Here is a 21,777-nt window from a genome sequence, read left to right as displayed (position 1 = left end):
CGTAAAGTCATCATGTTGTATAGGGTAATGATCAGAGAGTATCCTATTGGCTAAAAAGCAATCACATGACATTCAATTACATTGTCATATGAGGGTATGTATCACCCTGTTTTATACATACTGTGCATTCACATTGAAAAAAAGAAGATGTTGTATTGCCCTTTGTGACCGTCCCAAAAATCTTGAAATCTACGGTCTGCTTTTTTAAAAAGTTTTTTTTTTTTACCGTTTTTTAGAGGAAAAAAATATTGAAGCATTCAAAACTGAGAAGTATCAGCTTAAAGAGGGAAAAAAAAAAGAAGAAAAAATATTTCCGACCCATGTCTTGGCACTTAAAGGGCAATACAACATCTTTTTTTTTAAAAGCCCAACTATAAATTCTAAACAACTAATATTGCATACACATCGTCATTCTAAATCACAAAATTCACCTTCAAATTCGGCATGTTCCTCATGGCTTGTGCCACAATATTTCAAGTCCAATCTGCTGCTCGAGATATTCTTAATTTAGAAGTTTATTCATCAAGTTTAAGTAGAACTGGGAAGTATGCAATATTTGTATAATTTTACATGAAACCCCTAATTACTGCCATTAATAGCCGCAAATCTGGCCCATCATTCAATACAAAACATAACATATCTCGAAACTTGTTTAACATACAGTGTCAAAAATCAGCAACATCTCACAGCCCTAAGCAGACGTTTCTCATTTGATTTGTAAAATACATGTATGCAGGTTTAACGTGAATGAATTCAAAAGTAGTGATGGTAGCTATCAAACTTCATGGGCTTGGCTTATTCATGAAATCATGCAATTTCCACACAACAAGTTTCAAAATTGGACTAAAGCAACCACTTGAAGATAAACCTCCGGAGATCAGAAGGTCTCCAACTTCAGATCAAAATGTATAAATCTGGAGCGTCCACACAATCTGCAGCTCTTCCTCTCCTCCATCGTATCATAGGTAGAACATCAATGTGATAGACAAACGAAAGGAAGCAAGATCTTCAATGTCATTCAAACATTGCATGATAGATAGAACAGAGACGGGCTAACTCGGACCCAGGGACAACTAGCCCGCTGCAAAATGGTCAGTTTTTGCAGGTTAGGGTTAAGGTTAGGGTTAGGGTAAGGGTTAGGTTTAGGGTCAGGGTTAGGGAAGGGGTTAAAGGTAAAATGACAAAAAACAACCTTTTTTGCAGCAGGGCCGAGTTGTCTCCGGGTCCGAGTTAGCCCGGATCCGATAGAACATAATTGTGAGAGATAGAATGAAGCAAGGCGATGCCTTTAATGCTATATTAAAGGCGGTACATCTGGATTGTCTATAAAGTCCTCGCTGTTTTTCCTTTCCTCCACAGTCTGACATCTAGCCTGTACTGGTCCCTTAGTTGGTCTTCCATTGCTATTGGTCACCATCAGATCAACATGTTTTCCACTGCTAGGATCAACCTCTAACGTCTCAAGCTTCTGCCTGTAATCAATCATCACAATATCAAATCAGGAATTTAGATTTTAAATAATTAATTTATCATTTAATTGGCTCAAATGCACAAATCTTCTTCCACATCTTATTTTAAAGCTTATATGTACTAGCTTACAGGAGGGATTAGACCACCCCGCAAGGTCACAGAATAGGTGGTTATCTCATCAACTCAGCTCTCAGTTAACATAAGAAAAAGAGGATCATGGGGGACCAAAGGGTACTGATCAGGCTTGTTTTCTATATAGAGGGAGCAAGTAGCTACAAGTAGGACAGTGTGGCTTAAAATCAAATTAAGGGTTTAGATAATGTGGTAGTTTCAATGCCCATATATTTTTACCCTAAAAATGAGAAATGGGAGGTTTGAGATATATAAGGTTAATAATTATAATAATCATAGGAATTTCTATAGCGCCATCTATCTAGAAATTCTATTCAGAGGTGCATTAATTATTACCCCGTCTTTAGCCTAGCTGCCATTACAAAGCTCTAGCATTTCAAGGAATTAATTCCTGCCAGGTACTCATTTACCTCTCCAGAGTTGAGGTTCTATATAGCAACCTTTCATGCCTTTAGCCTATTCATATATATGTATCTACTCTATAAAAACTCTTAAGACATCTCCATGGTTACTGTACAAGCCTCCTGACTCTTCCACTCATCTCTGGAACTTCAGCATAGAACAAGTAGAGCATAACATGTCCAAGGTATCTCTCATTCCATCAAAACTCAGTAACAAGCAGAGCATAACATGTCCAAGGTATCTCTTATTCCATCAAAACTCAGTAACAAGCAGAGCATAACATGTCCAAGGTATCTCTTATTCCATCAAAACTCACTAACAAGTAGAGCATAACATGTCCAAGGTATCTCTTATTCCATCAAAACTCAGTAACAAGCAGAGCATAACATGTCCAAGGTATCTCTTATTCCATCAAAACTCACTAACAAGTAGAGCATAACATGTCCAAGGTATCTCTTATTCCATCAAAACTCAGTAACAAGCAGAGCATAACATGTCCAAGGTATCTCTTATTCCATCAAAACTCACTAACAATCAGAGCATAACATGTCCAAGGTATCTCTTATTCCATCAAAACTCAGTAACAAGCAGAGCATAACATGTCCAAGGTATCTCTTATTCCATCAAAACTCAGTAACAAATATAGAGCAACTTGCAAAAATATTTTGTTATGTAATTCAACTGTGAAGCAATGGAGAGGGGGGGGGGGGTAATTTGACTGAACTTTGATGTAATATATTTGTTGCTTACTCTACTGATGAGGTCTTGGTTGTGTCTTTATTGCTGGTAGTGCTTGGTTTGGGTTTTGATGAGCTCTTCTTTGGTCTGATGTACTCCTTAACCTGAAATCAGATCAGAGAAACAATCAATCAATCATATGAAAAACAATCATCAATGTAAGTAACAAAGACGTATGTTTTAAGAAATGCAAGTTCATAATCGCTTTCAGGATGGGGGTAAGGACATGTTGCCTGTAAGCATAAATGGCACACAATCAAAGCAAATTGTTTGTTGAAATAATAATTTCTTGTCATGATTACGACTATCTTCAATAACAAGAAATAAGGAAGTACCTGTATTTCAAAACAACATACAGGTAGTTTTTTTTTGTTTTTTTAATTTAAACTGACAACTAAATTAATGAAAAATTGGGGGAGGGGGAGGTGTTGAATATAAAAAAGTGTTGCCATCTGATGATGGTAATGCAAATCCTTAAGGGAGCAATGCCATATTAGGGTTCTATGCCTAAGACTATCAAGTTTAATAAATAAGTTTGATAAACAATACTTAATCATATTTAAATAATAGCTCTCAAAATGCAGTCTGTAGCAAAGTTACAGATAATTTTTGATAGAAATGATCCCTCAAACATGGACCAATCATGACATACCTTAGGCATCTTGACCAGGAGATGACCAGTGGTCAAGGATCTTTTAGCTTCACTAGCATCAGGCATCACCTCTTCAGTAAGGGTTAACTGTAAAACCTGGTATAAAACATAATATTTTATTAAAGTTAATACAAAGTTTTGGGGAATTTTGAAAATTGGGTGGACAGTGATTCTTTACAATTTTGATATATTTGGATGCCCCTATGGATGTATTATAAGCACTAGAAAATTTAGCCCCTGAAACACTTCTGCTTTTGAGGAAAATTGAATATAAAAATTTACCGGTGCTCCCGGTAAATTATGATAAATTTAAAATACCGCCTACGGCCGTACAATGGTAGCTGCGACCATGAAAATCTCAGAATATGTAGTTGTGATATATAATTTCCAATTGGAATAGCTAATTGGTCGATTTTATTCAAGAAACATTTTTTTATATCTTAATTGATATCTTGACCTTGAGAGGGAGCTATACCACATGAAGAGTTTTTGTTATATACAATTTCACAACTTTAGACTCGATTTCAACCGCGACAAGGATCATTGAATATTGTAGGATCGCATATACTTCCAATATGTTCATTTGAACCAAATTCATGACACCCATACCAAAACTTTGTATTATCTTTAAGTTCACTAGCATCACCTCTTTTTAGTAAGGATTAACTGTAAACCTGCTATGCATATAACGATAACATTAATATCAAAGCCCATTCCGTATTTAAAGATGAAGTTGAGTTCTGGTCATGCGATTGCATTGTGAAAGAAACGGTTTGGAATCGACCAGAAAAGGTTGATCATCTAGCATATAAGAATTTGTGTGTATTGCAAGGTTCGAGAATCATCAAAATGATAAGAAATTTGGCCATGTCTTTGTAACGTTACAAACATCTTTAAGTTCACTAGCATCACCTCTTTTTAGTAAGGATTAACTGTAAAACCTGCTATGCATATAACGATAACATTAATATCAAAGCCCATTCCGTATTTAAAGATGAAGTTGAGTTCTGGTCATGCGATTGCATTGTGAAAGAAACGGTGTGGAATCGACCAGAAAAGGTTGATCATCTAGCATATAAGAATTTGTGTGTATTGCAAGGTTCGAGAATCATCAAAATGATAAGAAATTTGGCCATGTCTTTGTAACGTTACAAACACTGTACACAGAAAAATGTATATGGGACTACACGAACACATGGCGTAAAAATCCTACCCCAGAGTTTTACGAAGTTACATGACATATTTAGAATATGAAGGCATTTGAAGAGCCATGCTTTTCAGGGAACATGTCTTATCTGATGTTCTTCCACACTTGCATAATAAGAATGATAACGCTCACAAATTATTTTTCACCTCTTCCCAGAACTCAACCTTATCTTTAAGAGAATAATCGACAAATCATCAAAAACAAAAAGTGTATTCAGTCAGGATGGTCAACTTTAGTTTTTTGGATTTTCTGAAACTTTCTTCTAAAAAATTTCAAAATTTGGAAGCACCAAGAAATTTAAAAGTGGAGTTTTTGGTAGTGTTTTGTTGACCTTTTTTTATCTGATCTTGTGCTACTGATCTCATCATGATCTCCTGTAACTTTGAAATAGGACAAGTTATTGCATTAATTAGCTGGATAAAACAAATATAATACTTTAGTTTCAAATTCACCGTGTCTTATGGATTAGCATAAATTGTTCAACAATAATAATGAAATTAATATGAAATTAATAAAAATAATTTTGTGCTTATTGGTGTGCCAAGTTTTTAAACAATCTGATAATCACTTCTCAAAAAATTCTATAGAGTTCTAATCATCTTAATTTCGTCACCTTGCACAATAAAGTCAAAGCACTTTTCTCTAAAGTAACATTCTTCTCTTATTTTTCTCCATAGGGCAAGCAACATCCATTGTGATGAGTACTTATGATCTTACCTTTCCTTTGAGAACTACTTTAACATGCGTAGGTTGAACATCTACATCAATGAGTGATGTGTCTAGGTGCTTGAAACATGAAACATCTAAATCGAATGTTTCTCTTCTTCATTGTCAGTCAGAGAGAAATCAATTCTGAAGATACAAGGAAAGGAAAGACAGTATCACTGAATTATAGCTTGATATAACTGAGTTCTATTCTTGACATACTGGTAAGTATCAATGTATTAAACAACAGTTCACTTTCTTATACCGGTATTTGTTCATTTTTCAGCATTAGAAGTGTTTAGAATTTCCCATTTTCAGTTGTCGTATCTTCAACCTCGCATGAAATGCAAAGTATATGCAAGCTTCAACAAATGCTTTAAAAAGAAAGGGGATCGTGACATGAAACACACGAAGAAAAAAAAACAAGACATTGACAATTTTTACCCATTGAATAACAAAAAGCCAAGGATAATCATTTCTTATTGGTTGTGTGCGCCTTGTGGCTGCCCGCCTACAGAGCTCTTGATTTTCAGTATATTTTTGCTATTTCTGATATTTCTTTGATTGTGAATTGTATTCTATCTATGAATGTCTGTCTTCAAGCACCTGTGGTAAAGTTTTTGAGATTTTTTACACTGTATTTCTAGCGTATTTAGAGTAAGATTTATTCTCAGTTTTGCCATACTGTATGTAGGTACAGCCATTTCTGTTTTGCCTATACATAGACCATACTGTACATGTATTTGGCATTGTGTGATCACTCTCACAGACACAATGATACCATTGAAATTGTATTCCATTGTATTGGTGGTGCTTCTCTTGTGTAGAAGCACTCAGCTACCACATACTTATTGTTGTATGAGAGCTAGCTACTCTCAGCAGTTCAATGTCTCTGCACAATCAAAGGGAAAGTATATTGGGGGTCCCATACTGTACTATCACAATTCTGTGTCAACCTATCATGTCAAACTACTAAGTTGTGGGGATATTAACCCTAACCCAGGCCCTTCTGGTGATGACTCCGCCACGACTTTGGATATTCATAGGATTCAGTATACGAGTGAATTTCTACACTCACTCAATTCCGGAAGTACATGTAAATGTGAAAAATGGCGTGAGGACAACACCTTGGCCTGGGGGAGGATTTTATCCCTAGGTATCGGGCGACGGCTGAGGACACATCGGGGGAAAAGGGTGGCCGTGACGGATTCGAAGACCATCTTAAATTATGTACTATCAATGCACGCTCCCTTCGAAATAAATCCACAATTTTTAATGACTTTGTTAAGGATAACAAATGTGATATCGCTGCTATCAGTGAGACATGGCTGTCTGCATCTGATGATGCAGTCATAGCTGACCTCACTCCCCCTGGTTTTGCATTTCTGCACCACCCCAGAGCCTCCAGGCGTGGAGGTGGTGTCGGGCTCCTGTACAGGGACAATCTCTCTGTACATATTAACCAATTAGTTAACTATACAAGTTTTGAATCTATGTCAGCCGTGGTCTCCAATGGCATGACTAGTCTTGAGATCTTAGTCATGTATAGACCACCAGGTTATCAATCTTTTACATTGTTTATTAATGAATTCTCAGATCTGTTGGATGAGAAATTGTATAAATTATCTCCTCTGGTCATCACAGGAGATCTTAATATACATTTAGACAATCTCTCATCCCAACACACCCAAAGGTTCAATGATCTTGTCGACGGGCATGGACTCTGCCAGTTGGTGACTACGCCTACGCACGACCATGGCCATATCCTTGATGTCATTCTGGTCAGGAACTCCGATAGACTGTTGTACTCTCGCCTACAAGTAATACCCGGTATCTCTGATCATTCTGCTGTTACCTGTTTGCTACGTTTCGACAAGCCCCAGCGGAAAAATGCAACTTTTTCCTCTCGTAATATCAAGGGCATCAACAGGACTGATTTCGCCAACGATGTTACTAACAGTAGCATCATGTCTTCAGCAACAGAGAGCGTCGATGCTGCCGTTATCCGCTACAACTCAGAACTCTGCAGGTTACTGAACTCCCATGCTCCAGCCAAGACTCGGAAAGTAAGAGCTCATCAAGACAGTCCTTGGTATAACCATGACATCACCGAAGCGAAGAAAGAGCGGCGGAGACTTGAGAGGAAATGGCGGGACAATGGAAAGCTCTCGATTGACCGAGAGATGTTTTGTGCTCAGAGAGACCGGGTGAGCTACCTTGTCTCCAAGGCGAAACGTTCATACCACACCAGACTCATCGAGGACTGCGGCGATGATCACAAGAAACTCTACAATGTCGCCAATCGACTCTTGAACCGAAAACAGTCTTCTCCATTGCCGTCATATGTTGATGGCAATTCCATGGCTGAAACGTTTATTCAATTCTTCTGTTTAAAAGTTAAAAAAATCCGAGATAGCCTTAATCCAAATGTTTTACCACTGGAACCTGTCACCTCTTCCACACTAAGGACCTTTCAACATACCACCGCAGATGAAATTCTTTCCCTTCTTCGTAAATTGCCCCCTAAATCTTGTCCATTAGATCCAGTTCCTACCATTCTTTAAAAGTTTGCGCTCCGATATTTGCCCCGATTATATCTCACATTGTTAATCTTAGTATGAATCAAGCCACTGTACCCTCAGTCTTAAAAACAGCACTTATACGCCCTTTGTTGAAGAAACCCTCTTTGGACAATGAATCCCTGAAAAATTACCGTCCTGTGTGTAATCTGCCATTTTTGTTCAAAATTCTAGAGAGAGTCGTGTTCTCTAGACTCTCAGATTATTTGCTGGAACACAATTTATTCGACCCTTTACAGTCGGCTTACCGCCCTCATCATAGTGTTGAGACCCTTCTCATCAATGTTTCAAGCTCAATCTTACGAGAAATGGACTCCGGATCCGTCACTGCCATGGTCCTTTTAGATCTGTCCTCAGCCTTCGACACCGTAGACCACAAAATACTTGTAAATACTCTAACAAGTCTGGGTATCCAGGACCAGGCTCTTGAATGGTTTGAATCCTATCTTTCATGCCATTCACAGTCTGTCCTTTTAAATGGTTTCACATCCTCCCCCAGGCCACTTGGCTGTGGAGTACCCCAAGGCTCTGTGGGCGGGCCCACCTTATTTTCAATATATTTAACCGGTCTCAGAAATGTTTTTCAACGTCATTCTGTTCGTTATCATTTATATGCAGATGACATACAAGTTTTTGTTTCTTTTCCGCCGCATCAAATTCGAGCTTCCCAAACCTTGCAAAATTTGGAAAATTGCATCGCTGATATTGACGCCTGGATGAAGTCACATTCTCTGCTATTAAATCATAGTAAATGCGAATTCATTCTTTTCGGCTCAAAATCTCAGTTGAATAAATTAAATATAGACTCAATTTCTATTTCCGGTAACACCATTCCCTTATCAAATTCATGTCGCGATCTTGGCGTCATTCTTGATTCTCAAATGTCTATGTCTAAACAAATCACAAGCATTTCCAGATCAGTTCGCTATCAATTGCGCAATATTGGCTTCATACGGAAATATCTGACTCGTTCGGCAACAGAGAAACTTGTTCACTCACTTATTTCTTCACGTTTGGATTTCGGCAACAGTTTACTCTATAATTTACCAAATTCTCAAATTGCACAGTTACAAAAACTACAAAACGCAGCTGCACGCATCATTTCTCTGTCAAGCAAACATAGTCACATTACACCTATCTTACAAAATCTCCATTGGTTGCCTGTAAAAGAACGTATAATTTTCAAAATCCTCCTTTTAGTTCATCAAATCATGAACAGAACAGCTCCTGAATACAACCAGTCTTTAGTTCACCTCTACCAACCCACACGTACCCTCCGATCTTCCAACTCTGGTCTTCTACACATACCGCTTTCAAAGAAATCTTGGGGGGAACGAGCTTTTGCTCATGCCGGACCAGCCCTGTGGAATTCACTTCCACAGGAGCTGAAGAACTCCGACTCTTCAACATCTTTTAAGAGCAACCTTAAATCCCATTTGTTTAATTTTGCGTTTTGAAGACAGACATTCATTCTTTCATTCTTTCATTTATGCATTTTCTTTCTTATGTAAATGTACACGATTCTTTGTCATGATGTAATGTGTTCCCTTATATTTTGAAGCGCCTTGAGCATTTAATCAAAATGGATAATGGCGCTATATAAATCTCATGTATTATTATTATTATTATTATTATTAAAATATATCAAAGAAACTCTTGAAACTTACTTTGCTTCATTGACATTAAGCGGGTTCCCGTCGTCTGTCGTCAGTCTTACAACTCTCTTTGGTGGGTTAGGACCTTGCTTCTTACTGTCATAACAACAAAGAAAAACTGATTTTTATCTTTGTCAAGTCATTCACATTTCATCTGATCGGTGGTGTTAACGTTTAGAGTTTACTTATAATCATTTAGCGATGTTATTCATCTGCGGCAGGTATTACAATACTCTTTAGGCCCAGCAATGACTTACATAGCCCAGTTAGAAAATGACACCTGTCTACCAAGGCAGGAACTCCCAAAGATCATGGAGAATAGAACTGAATGGAAAAAGCTTTGTCAAATCAGTGCGAGTACACTCGACCTAGTAGTAGTAGTTAGGCCCTTATTACTTGCATAAGAAGATACAAAGAGGTTTGCTTTTAAGCGGGTCCCAAGCTTTAAGAAGCAATAATGATGATTTTAGTTATATCTGGACATCATGTAATTTCATTTTCACAAGTGCAACACATGAGAACATCATTGTACACTTTCAGAACATAATTTGACTACCAACCATATAAATAATTTGTAAGGATATTCCTTGGCATGGATATGTGTGTTAGGATATCGGTGAACTTTCAATTTTCAACTTGTGGTGGTTTATGACAATACAGATCTTTCATACTCCCTTACCATCTTTTGTTATTAAGTTTTAGTTCATTGAGTGGCAACCTCTCTGTCTTCCTTTATAAATCAATTCTTGAGTCTTTTTCTTCAGACACATTTATTCAAAATTGCTTTTGAAGATTAACTTGCTCTGTTCATATTGATGTATATTTCAGTATGTATTGTAATTTGTAGGTTCATTTGCATTTTGTTTGTTTTGTTTAATATGTAATTGTTTATCATTGTATTTTGTTCGTTATAGCCATTGAGACTTCGGTGGTAAGCAGTTTTTAAGCACAGTTTTTATTATGATTATTATGGTAATGTTCAGACCCCACAGGTTAAGAAGCTGGTGTGATTAGTACATACATCTTTATATAAATCCAAATAAATCCAAACCAAGCTCTGACCTTCTTTCCTCTTCCTCTTGTCTCTTCTTCTCCTGTACATGTTCACTCAGAGCCACTCGAGATTCAGGTGTAAAACCAACCTTCTCATTCCAAAACCTCAAATGAAAAGTTTTCCAAGAAATATTCATTAATACAAAAAATATCCATGGTATAAGGTTCCTTACTATTACTACTAGTAATAATAAGCAAATATTAATTGACTACGAGGGTAATGGTGCAAACTATCATCACCGAGGCGATGATAGTTTGTATCCATTGCTCGAGTAAAGGAGGTTAATATTTGTTTTATATCCCACATCGGCAATAAGGTCTATTTAAAGTGAATGTTACATAATAATAAGAATTGATTCTGCAGACAGTTTAGCTTCAGCTAGATTTTACAAAGCACAACATGCATACATGTAATACAGTCGATGCGTGCTCATTTGACATTGACATTGACTTTGACATTTCGCGTAACCTACTTTGCTATGCGTATTCAATGGGCAAGGGTGGGCAAGTGGGGTAGCAGCAAAAAATTACTTTACAAAAGTACTATCTAAGGTAGATAGTACTTATCTATATTTTATCATGTGACCTCTTTTAGACCATGCATCTGATTGCAATATTCTTTGTATGCATGATACAATATACAAATACACAATGACACTCGAGGATCTAGCTGAAACTATTCGCATCGAAGGAACATCAACTAGTACTACATGTATTCTCCCGAGGGCCATCGGCCTGAGGAGAAAAGTACTAATGATGTTCCTGAGTGCGAATGGTTTTAGCTTGTTCCGAGAATGAGTCATTTTATATTTGTTTTATATCCCTTCCATCTGTATTATTCCTTGTAAACTTCTGTAATAACATGAACCTTATACTCACATTCACATCTACATTCAGATCGAAAAGAAATAAAGAAAATTGCACGGCTCAAATGAAACATTGAAGGATGTAAAAATGTTTAGCTGGCGCTAGTGTAGTGCAGTTATCGCACAGTGTATGGCTTGAGCGCCGTGACACCGCAGGGGTTGACCACGCAGAGGCACTTTGAAATCATGTACGCGCTCGCTAGGAAAACGCATAGTTAAAGAATATGCGGGGTTTTTTTGTGACGTCACGCATAGTACCTTTTTTCCCCAGGGAAAAAAAGGTACTATGCGTGACGTCATCAATAAAAATGAACTATTTCGATCTAGTCGGCAGGAAACGTCTTTTACAGTAAAACTACCGTAAATCTCTGTGTATAAGGCGCACTTTTTTGCCGCCGAAAAAATTTAAAAGTCGGGGGTGCGTCTTATACACAGGTACAGAAAAAAAAAAGTTTTTTTTTTTTTTTGTTTTTTTTTTTAGTTTTTTTTTTTTTAGTATTTTTTTAGTTTTTATTTATGGCGCTATGCCTGGCAATGTCTCCTAGCTCAGTAATCAGTGTGGTGACTCACCACTCGGAAACTACAACAACACTCAAATTTGTCTGTCATCTTGGTTTGAAAGTAATCTTTCTAATAGATCTCAATATGTAGTTTATAATAATAATTCCTCAAATTTATTTTCTATAACAAATGGTGTACCACAAGGTTCTATCCTAGGTACTCCATTGTCAGAAATTTAGAGGATGCTATTCATATCATGCATGACTATTGATGTTTGGCATAGAACACAGTGCTTCTGCTAGGTGATGTGAAGAGGCTGGTGTGGGACACTTGGTATCATGAAGCCTTAGACTGTTGTTACTATTATTTTTGAAAAGTTCACAACTTCAACTGCACCTCGATGTAGAATGAAGGTCCTTCCCCGCATGGGTTTTCGGCAACAAAACAACAACAACAACAAAACAAAAAAAAAAGATTTTTTTTTTTTTTTTTTTTTTTTTTTTTTTTTTTTTTTTTTTCCCCCAAAAAAAATAGGGGTGCGCCTTATACACGGAGATTTACGGTATTCTTTTTCTTGTTGTGTATACACCTAATGCAACAATCTTACGATAAGGGATATAATATTGGATATTTATATAGCGCACATATCCACCATGCAAGGTGCTCCAACTATTACCCTGACTCAGCTAGGCTGCGGCGATTTCAGAGCTCACAGCATTCAAGAAATTCCTTCCTACCGGTACCCATTTAACACCTGGGTGCCGTGGTGGGACTCGAACTGCGAACCCTGTGATCCACAGTCCAACGACTTATCCATTAGACCACATCACCTCTGCTATAACAGTTATCATGACTATGATCTTCCAATGGAATTGGAAATAAATATTTTCTCTGGAAATAAAAACAACTTCGCTAGAACATCTTAAAAGGTATGTCTTTGTAATATTCATGGGTGATAGTGAGCACTAACCCTCCTCCCCCCCCCCCCCCCCCCTTGACTGAAAAAATAAGTATTCTGGGGAAAAAATGGCATCTAACAACATCCCCCCCCCCCTCCTCCATTTTGAGTAAGAAAATCAGGAAAAATAGGAGTAAAATCAGAAAAAATCGGGGAGGGGGAGTTCGGGAAGAAAAAAATAATCAGCAGATGAATATTACCGCTACATGATGCTGCAATAAACATTTTGATACTTACCCTATCGTGTAAGTCAGACAAGTGGATTTCAAGGTAACTTACCCAGGCTCACGGTTTACTTCCTTAGACATTCCATGCTGGAACTTGAATGCCTCATTAATTTAAAACATGTAATGCCTACTGAGTGTTCACAAGTGCTGGTGTGACTTAGTACACTTTCCATTTATGCTTATATATAACTGAAACAAACAAGGCATAATAATATATCTTTGAAGATAAACTCAGCAAACTTACTCTTCTTCTTCATCCTCCTCCTCATCTTTACTCTTTGGTTTCTCTCGGAGTGTATCACTGTAGAAGAGATTAAATGAAAGATAGCAAGATGAAAAAAAATAAAAGAGACATAGAAGAGAGAGAGAGGTAGAAACAGACAGAGACATAGGAGAGAGACGAGACAGACCGACAGACAGAGACAGAACGATAGAGACAGACAGAGACAGATAGACATACATATAGGCAGAGACAGAAAGAGAGAGAGAGACAGAAAGAGAGACAGAACAATAGAGACATAGAAGAGAGACAGACACAGAGACAGACAAACATATAGACAGACAGAGACAGAAAGAGACAGACAGACAGACAGAAAGAGACAGATAGAGACATAGGAGAGAGACAGACAGAAAAAGAGACAGTACAATAGAGACATAGAAGAGAGACAGACACAGAGACAGACAGACATATAGACAGACAGAGACAGAAAGAGAGAGAAAAGGGCCTAGGGGAGAGAGAGAGAGAGACAGACAGACAGACAGACAGACACAGACAGAGAGACAGAGAGAGGGATAGAGTGTGTGATTGCTGTATTCACCAGCAATATTAGCATTAATATCTACCTGAGACAAGACCCACACAATATATGATTAAATTCATTTACTAATCATTATTTCTGCAGGACAAAAGAACTATTAATCAATAATTCTATAAAGTGATTTTATTGATTTAAAATCATACATTCAAAATAGCAGCCAAAGGCTGAAACAAGTTAAATTTACCAAAGATTAATAATTACATTAAAATACAATATATTGAAATTGGTTCAATAAAATAAACTAATATGCACGATAAATGTGTTTTCACTCACTAAACATTAAATTAAACATATGATTTGGCAAATTTGACACATTCTCCTTTCTTTCACAAATATCTGGCTTTCAAAGCATCACCCCCCCCCCCCCTGACACACACACAGGTTATTAGAATTGGAAAGTTAATAACTTACTCTTCATTGATATCTGTGTACCATGTTTTATCGAAACCTTTCTTCCTTTCTTTCTTCTCTTCCTTTTCCTTCTTGTGATTCTCCGCTTCAGATTTCTCTTTCTCCTAGAAACAGAATCATGGACAAGAACAAAATCAGAATTCTCTCTCTCTCTCTCTGCCCTATCCTTCTTTTTCATCATATTAAAGAGAAATTCTAACATATAACCCTTATTGCGTCAATATTTTTATATTCTTCTTCCCAATCTCCTTCTCCTCACTTTGTTTACCTCAACGAAAACCCTTTCACTGTTATAGGCTGTTTGGAATACCTACATTTCTGTTAACATATATTTGTTGAGAAAGATAACTGTCATGCATCTCAACATTCAAAACAGGGTCAAGAATTTAGATTTGATGTCATGGAATAATATCTGTATCAAGATGAATAAAAAGAAGAACTTTGTTTGAAAATCTATATCCAATATATGTGTTGAAGGGCACATACATGTAATTATCAAGTTTGGTAATGAACTATAATCTTTACCTTTTCTCCTGTATCTTCAATGATCAGCAGAGATACTTACCCTTCTAAGTTGATATGCTTTCTGTTGTTCAAGAATCTTAGGTCTGATTGCATCCACTTCTTGTAGAGCTGATATTCGCTCAGATTTCTCGATTTCTTTCCCATCTAATCTCTGCAATATAGACAGGCAGGCATGTTTCATGTCAAATCAAATACATGCATTGAATCTTTCCAAAACAAACAAATTTCTGCACGTAATTAAGGGGTAGTAATATTCAAAATCCTCCGGAAGCGAATTTAGACATTCTATTGTAATGTGGTAAGCATTATACACAAGAACAGAATGTAAACACAGTCAAATCTGCTTTACAAAGACCATTTTTTTGTTTCCCTTGAAATGGTTTCTCATTGAAACATGTACTAAAGGAAGCTGTACATAAAGACCACCTGCCTATAAAGACCACTTTTCTTGTCTCCCTCGGGTGGTCTTTATAGACAGGTATCACTTTACTATCATTATTATGCCAAATAAACCTTGTACCGTATACATGTACATTGTATTACACATATAACATTCAAGAAATTTTTCATTCACTGATACTGTATATCCATCTTCACAGAACTTTCTCAAGAACTAAATTTTTATAACTGATAATGTTAAGGAATTCAGATGTCTTATCCTACTACTGTTCACATAACGATATATGCCACTCTCCCTTTCATTTTTTCTAACAAATGAAAAAATGTCCAATACTAAAAGTTACCTTTAGCTGTGGTAGAGTCCCAATAACAAACTCCTTGTAACCTTCATATTCTGTGCATGGATTACCTGTAAGGAATCTAGTGTAATGGAAAAACTCATTCAATTCACCTCTGTAAAAATATCTTAAAGGTATACACCAGTAGTGGTAAAATTGCGATTCAAGGGTTTTGGGTGCAAAATATCCATTCAATATTGTTTAAATATTACCTTCAGAGGTTTGAATGGCAATTCTTCAACCTAAATTTGCAAAAAAACTAAAATATATGCCTGAATGTTCAATGTTAAAGTGCATTCACGACATCTATCCAGGCCAGATCAATATGATAATTCACCAAATATATCCATTAGTAGGCAGTTTCCCGGCAAAATTTGTATCATAACGTATTAGTCAAAACATATTCTTTCACATGATTGGTAATAAGAGCTTTCATTTCATTTTTGGAGAGGGGGGCGTTTCCAAATTGGTCTATACCTTTAAGGGGGCTATAAAAGCATTTTTTTCTATGAAAACAAAAGAATGCATACAGTGTTGAGGTTTATTTTAGCAAGGCTTCCCTACTGAAGCTCTCAAATATTCAAAGAATTTCTTTTGAGAAGGTTCCCACTTACTAAACCCAGGTAGAGAGTGGCTAAAGCTCTATGTATTTTAGCACTTGCCTTAGGAAGAGGTGTCATGTCATTGATCAAACTTTGCAATAATATCTTGAGATTAAATATCAATGTCACCTCCATACATGCAGTTCAAGATATACATGATGTAAGTGATTATAACTCTGTGATTGATTGGAGGACATCACTCCCAACCCGTTATATGAAGAGCTAAGTAAGTAGAGACCAATAGTCCGTGATGCTTTCAAGAAATAGCTCTCCTGCATGAACCTTCACATGCAATCTTAAAGTCAGAGATTCAAATGAAATATAAATATCTCTGAAGCTGATCTTAAAGGGATCATTTAACAGTGTTAAATCTGAGATGCATGGCCCTACGTGTTAGCAGTGTCTGTAATATGGTGTTATATTAAAGCCCTAAAAAATTGCGCTTCAAAATAATCAATAAGTGCCTCAAAAAAGTAGAAACCTTTGAGTGACCGGTTTTTACCATACTCATTTACCCTAAGAGACTGTAGTGTTATGAAAACCGTTTGGCAAACGCAAAATTTGATTTTGATTTTCAATCATAAATATCTTGATATTCAGACAGGCTTGTAAAAGTCGTGGGGTTCCTAACTGACCTAAAAGTTTATAATTATCATTGCAGCATGAGCTAAATCAACGAATTTTTTCAAGGATCTAAGACAAAGTTACCGGAACCCTTTAAGAAATGTTATTGGGAGAAGCAAAAGTTGCCTGGTATTATGAGCTTACATCTCTCTGAGGCTATAACTATCCCTGAGGCACTCGATACTGGTCAGCTCACCAACAAAGTTCACCGTCAGGTCAAGCTTCGTCAGAGATTCACATCCTGTATAGACGAGAGAAACACACATCGGTAAACTTCATGGTTTCAGTTTGCCTACTTGACAATTTATGCAATAGTTTTTAAGCCAGACTTAATTCCTCATGTTTATGTTCAGTATCATGTCATGACCCAGTGTCATCATACATATTAATTTGATTTCCTCCTTGTGCTTTGTTTTTGTTAGCTGGTTTGTTCAAGAAATGTTATACATTTTGATAACCTTCATGCTATATTTTCCAGGTCTTCTGGGTGCACCAGTTGGTCGGGAAGAGGGACCATTACGGTTACAGTGATTTAGTTTGCTTTCCTCTTCCCGGGCAGCCAACTGATGCACTCAGAGGACCTCCAGGAAGACTGTGCATTTATTATTGACATTCTCTCAATGTTCCTTTACTTATATTTACATTGTTATATATTTTGTGAATTGCTGAATAAATAATAAATAAAAATACAAAGATATACATGTAGAATAGAATTATACAAAAATAATAATACTGGTACATGTTCCATCATAATCAAACAAAATAATGAGAGAAAGAGAGAAATGTAAAAGATGCAGAAGAGAGCAAGGTGGTGGTGGTGGTGGTGGTGGTGGTGGGGGGGAGGGGTTAAACTACTGGTACCTGATAGATTCTCTATCCTCTCCACATTATTCAGAGCAAGATTAAGATACTCTAGTTTCTTCAGCCGCCCAACGTTCTCTGCATGAAACAAATACAAGAGGAAGGTGTAATCAAGACTACAGAGGGAATGTTATTCAAATGCTTAATCCTTAAGTCAGCTAGGACAGTCATGTAAAGTACTCAAAGGGTAGTTTGCTGGAAAGTGAATGATATTCTTGTCATTACTAATACTCAAGACTTTTCAGCTAATTATCCCACAGCCCAATTCCACTTATTTTCCACTGAATATACTATGCCCTACATAATTGTATCTAGTTACCTAAAAATTGTCTGTGAAATTGGGCAACATTTGCATCATTAAGAAAATGCAAATATGATTGCAAAATACTGTACATGTTATATGTTGATGAATTACATCCATTAAGTATTGGCTGTTTGCAATGAAACAAAACCCATGGGAATTAAACAGCATTGTAAAATATGTTGCATCCATAAACGAGAAGAGAAGTAAAAACTCACCAATTTTAGGAATAAGATTACTTTGAAGGTAAAGAATCTTGAGATGTCTGCACCACTTGTCAAGAAACTCAATCCTGAATTAAACAGCAAAAATAGCATTTGGTAATGTCAAATAAAGTTTAGGTAAATATAATATATAATCCTTACTTACATATACATGTATACCTAATAATGATAGCACTTTATAGATTTACAGCATGAGTTATCACAAGGTTGAATACAAAATAATTCTCATAATCCCTGTGCAAGCATAAGTGAACCCGGAGTTTAACTAGCTTACGGTTAAGGAATGTACAGATCTGATCTGATTGTCTAATAATATTAGACTTTAATATACTTTGGATTGGTCAAGATTTGTTGAAGGTTTGTTGAAAATGTGATTTGTTGGTGATACTCCATTTAAAGCCCCACTGCTCTATTTATAGCTACTTGCACCCTCTATATAGCAAACAATGCCTAATCGGTGCCTGTTGGTCCCCCATTGAGAGCTGATTTGATGAGATAACCTCCTGTTAGTGACCTTGCAGGGAGGTCTAATTCCCCCTGGCCAAACTAGTACAGACAGGCTTTAAAGAGCAATTGATAATCAGTTTGATATCTTCTATTGATTTTGGAAAGCTACCAAAACCTCATAATACGGGATCATGACAGGTGGATGGAAATGCACTATTGTTAATTTTGAAGGGTCAGTGACACAAAGACGTAACTCCATTTTGGCCATTTTGAGAAAAAGTGGTTTATGTGTCACTGAGCACTTGGGCCTTAAGGGAGTTAATTCTATGTTTCACTAGCCATTGACTTCGATGGGGTGTTAGGTGGCGTTAAGTCTTTGTGTTTCCTGGAAACTGGAAAGCCCACATTTTTCTGAACATTTTGATATCAAATACTCATTTTGGCAAAATATGGAGTTACGTCTTTGTGTCACTGAACCCTCGATTTGTAATTCCATCATGACCTTCAAAATATCCAGCTATTTGTCCAGTGCGTCTTCACCAGATTGAAGACTCGCACTATGCGCTAACACTAGGCAAATATCTTGAGCTAATTTCTCAAGGTCGAGTTTCAAGTTTTGAGGTCGAATCTCGAGCTGATGAAGACGTGATTTGTAAATTTGGGATTATTTCCCAAATCACAAATAGCGGGCTATTTGGCAATCTCGAGATGATGAAGACGCGCCTATACTTACCTTTCTATATCTTGCTGATGAAGGGAGATTTCCTCAAGGGTGGATATCTCCATCTCGTTGTGTTCTGATCTCTTCCGTACCATATCTTCAGTGACTAAACACAACCAAAGTCACACAAATAATTTGATGAAAGAACACTTTTCTTCCTACAATCATTATTCATTTGCCATATAATTAATGCATAGTTTCAGATATCCGATGTGTTTTGTACAATTATCTTCATAGCAATTTTAGGTCCTAAAAGAGCACTAGAAATGTCATGACTAAGAACAAGCACAATAACCATGCACTTTGAAGGCATTTGCGGTCTGAAACAAGAAATCAACTATCCCTTTCAAACATCTTAAAGGCAGGCTTTACTACTTCAGGTAGAAGGGATTAGACCACCCAGCGAGCCAGCGAGGTCACTGTGACAGGTGGCTTTCTCATTAACTCAGCTCTCATTTAACATAAGAAAAGGAGGACCATGGGGGACCAACAGGCACCGATTGGGGAAGTTTTCTATATAGAGGGAGCAAGTACCTGTAGCTACAAGTAGGACAGTGTGCCTTTAAAAGAAGTGGTCGATAAATATATTTGACCTTCTATGGCAACTTTCACAATAATTCAACGGACTGACAGGAGATAAAATAATAAAAAAAGATATATTTCCCTTTAAAGCAAGATTTCATTTGGGAAATAGACCTATTCATAATTCCTGCAAAGTTCTTTAGAATTTGATGTTAACTTAATTTAATGGAAGGTGTCAAACTTCTCTTTTAAAAATTGATTGGAAAATAAAGATAAAAGTGAGAAATATGATTACCGTTTCAAAATTCAAGGATGAAAAAAATTAAACAAATAAAGACTTACTTCGCACCATCTTGAATCAGAATATGCTCAGGAATGAAAGGTCAAAGGTTGAAGTGAATGCCACGGTCCTGCAGAAAGTGAATATTATTAATGATAAATTAGTATCCATTAATATCCATTAGGTTCTATGATAAAAAATTTGCGCCCGGGCCCGCGTCTTTTTTTAACTTAAGTAGGGTACCTGTCCTTGCCATCCTATCGCTGTATTTGATTGGCTCAATAGGAACCATACGTCATGCGCTAGTCTTAAATATTTATGATACGCACGCACACAGAATCTGATGCGAAAATTTATCAAATAATGAGATTAGATTAGATCTAGAGACTAGAATCTAGACTAGATCTAATGTACATACAAAACTAATACAAGTGCAAAGCTTGTAGATCTAGATCTAGATCTAGGTGACGGTCTATGTTTACTTCAAATGAATGACATTGTGAGAAAATCGGGTGGCTTACCATTAACGAATGACTACCCAGGTCATAAATTGTCCATAATCATTGCGAAATATTGGTTAAGTACAGAATCTGGCCGATTACAACTCACACATTTGGACAGCTCAGCCTCGCGCTTCTGCAGTTCTAGAACATACAAAAAATGACACGTATCGGACTAGGCCTAGATCTAGGTGGGAAATCATTGAAAAACTCAAAATGCCAAAAGCGGCAAAAGTTTCCCTAATAAAACTAATAAATACAGCAATTCACGTTTATAGAGAGCGAGCCATTTACATAACTAAGTAATCATTTTATAACATGCAAATAATGAAATATTTACCTGTCACTGGATGAGACTGAAGATTCTACAATGCTTGAATCGTCAGCGAATGGTCCAGCGCAGGCTAGCTAGCTCTGAGCGCGCTCCTAGTGCTATAGTTGTAGCGCTTGTGATGCCAGCTGCAGCCCGCAGGATCGCATCATCTGCTAGCTAGCTTGCTGTGTTGTTATCGTTACTGATTTTGTGGTCGTTGTTGTTGTTACTGTTGTTGTTGCTAATTTATATGGCAAAAAGTCAATTTTTACTGTTATTACCAAATACATCTTTTTCTTTTTACATAAACTTTTATCACGAAAATTGTTTGGCCTCATGCACTTCGGGTGAGCATTGAGATGTGAGTTTTTTTTCCATGCAGGGAGTGCCAATTAACCCCATAGGACAGCTACCCCTAGCCCCTCCCCTACTTGGGGACGGGCTGATCCGTAAGTGGGGGCACAATATTACTTAAATTTGCTAGCAAGCCGTCAGGGGAAAATTGTCATCAGAATTATTGATACCCAAAGTATCCATGATACACCCCACCTCCTACCCCCCCCCCCCCCCAACGTACAACATCTTTTAATCATAATATTCTCTGAATCTGTTAAAACGCTTGTAGGCCTCGGCCATATTTTGTGAAGACTTACTATAGTTGACAGTAGATTGATTAAAACTTTATTCCACATGACATATCATCTGATCTGATATCATGCGTCGACTTTTTCGAGAAACGATTAATG

At 36.9% G+C, this 21,777-nt stretch overlaps 1 protein-coding gene across 1 annotated transcript; it reads right to left on the bottom strand.

Annotated features, from left to right (window-relative positions):
• Positions 1-1,113: 1,113 nt before the first annotated feature.
• On the bottom strand, positions 1,114-21,169 carry LOC115921541 (protein tilB homolog). Its single transcript, XM_030979031.1, is given in 17 exon segments — positions 1,114-1,472; positions 2,755-2,846; positions 3,395-3,490; positions 5,319-5,417; positions 5,420-5,453; positions 9,553-9,636; positions 10,603-10,698; positions 13,390-13,446; positions 14,375-14,478; positions 14,940-15,050; positions 15,643-15,718; positions 17,007-17,103; positions 17,724-17,801; positions 18,243-18,316; positions 19,429-19,522; positions 20,281-20,348; positions 21,059-21,169. Coding segments are annotated over 16 exon segments (1,380 nt in total). The 5' UTR covers positions 20,291-20,348; positions 21,059-21,169; the 3' UTR covers positions 1,114-1,294.
• Positions 21,170-21,777: the final 608 nt, after the last annotated feature.

The sequence above is a fragment of the Strongylocentrotus purpuratus genome, unplaced genomic scaffold (genome assembly GCF_000002235.5).
Source record: "Strongylocentrotus purpuratus isolate Spur 01 unplaced genomic scaffold, Spur_5.0 spur5_scaffold_10, whole genome shotgun sequence".
NCBI lineage: Eukaryota > Metazoa > Echinodermata > Echinoidea > Camarodonta > Strongylocentrotidae > Strongylocentrotus > Strongylocentrotus purpuratus.
Note: the sequence above shows the minus strand (reverse complement) of the source record. Positions and strands in the feature narration are given on the sequence as shown.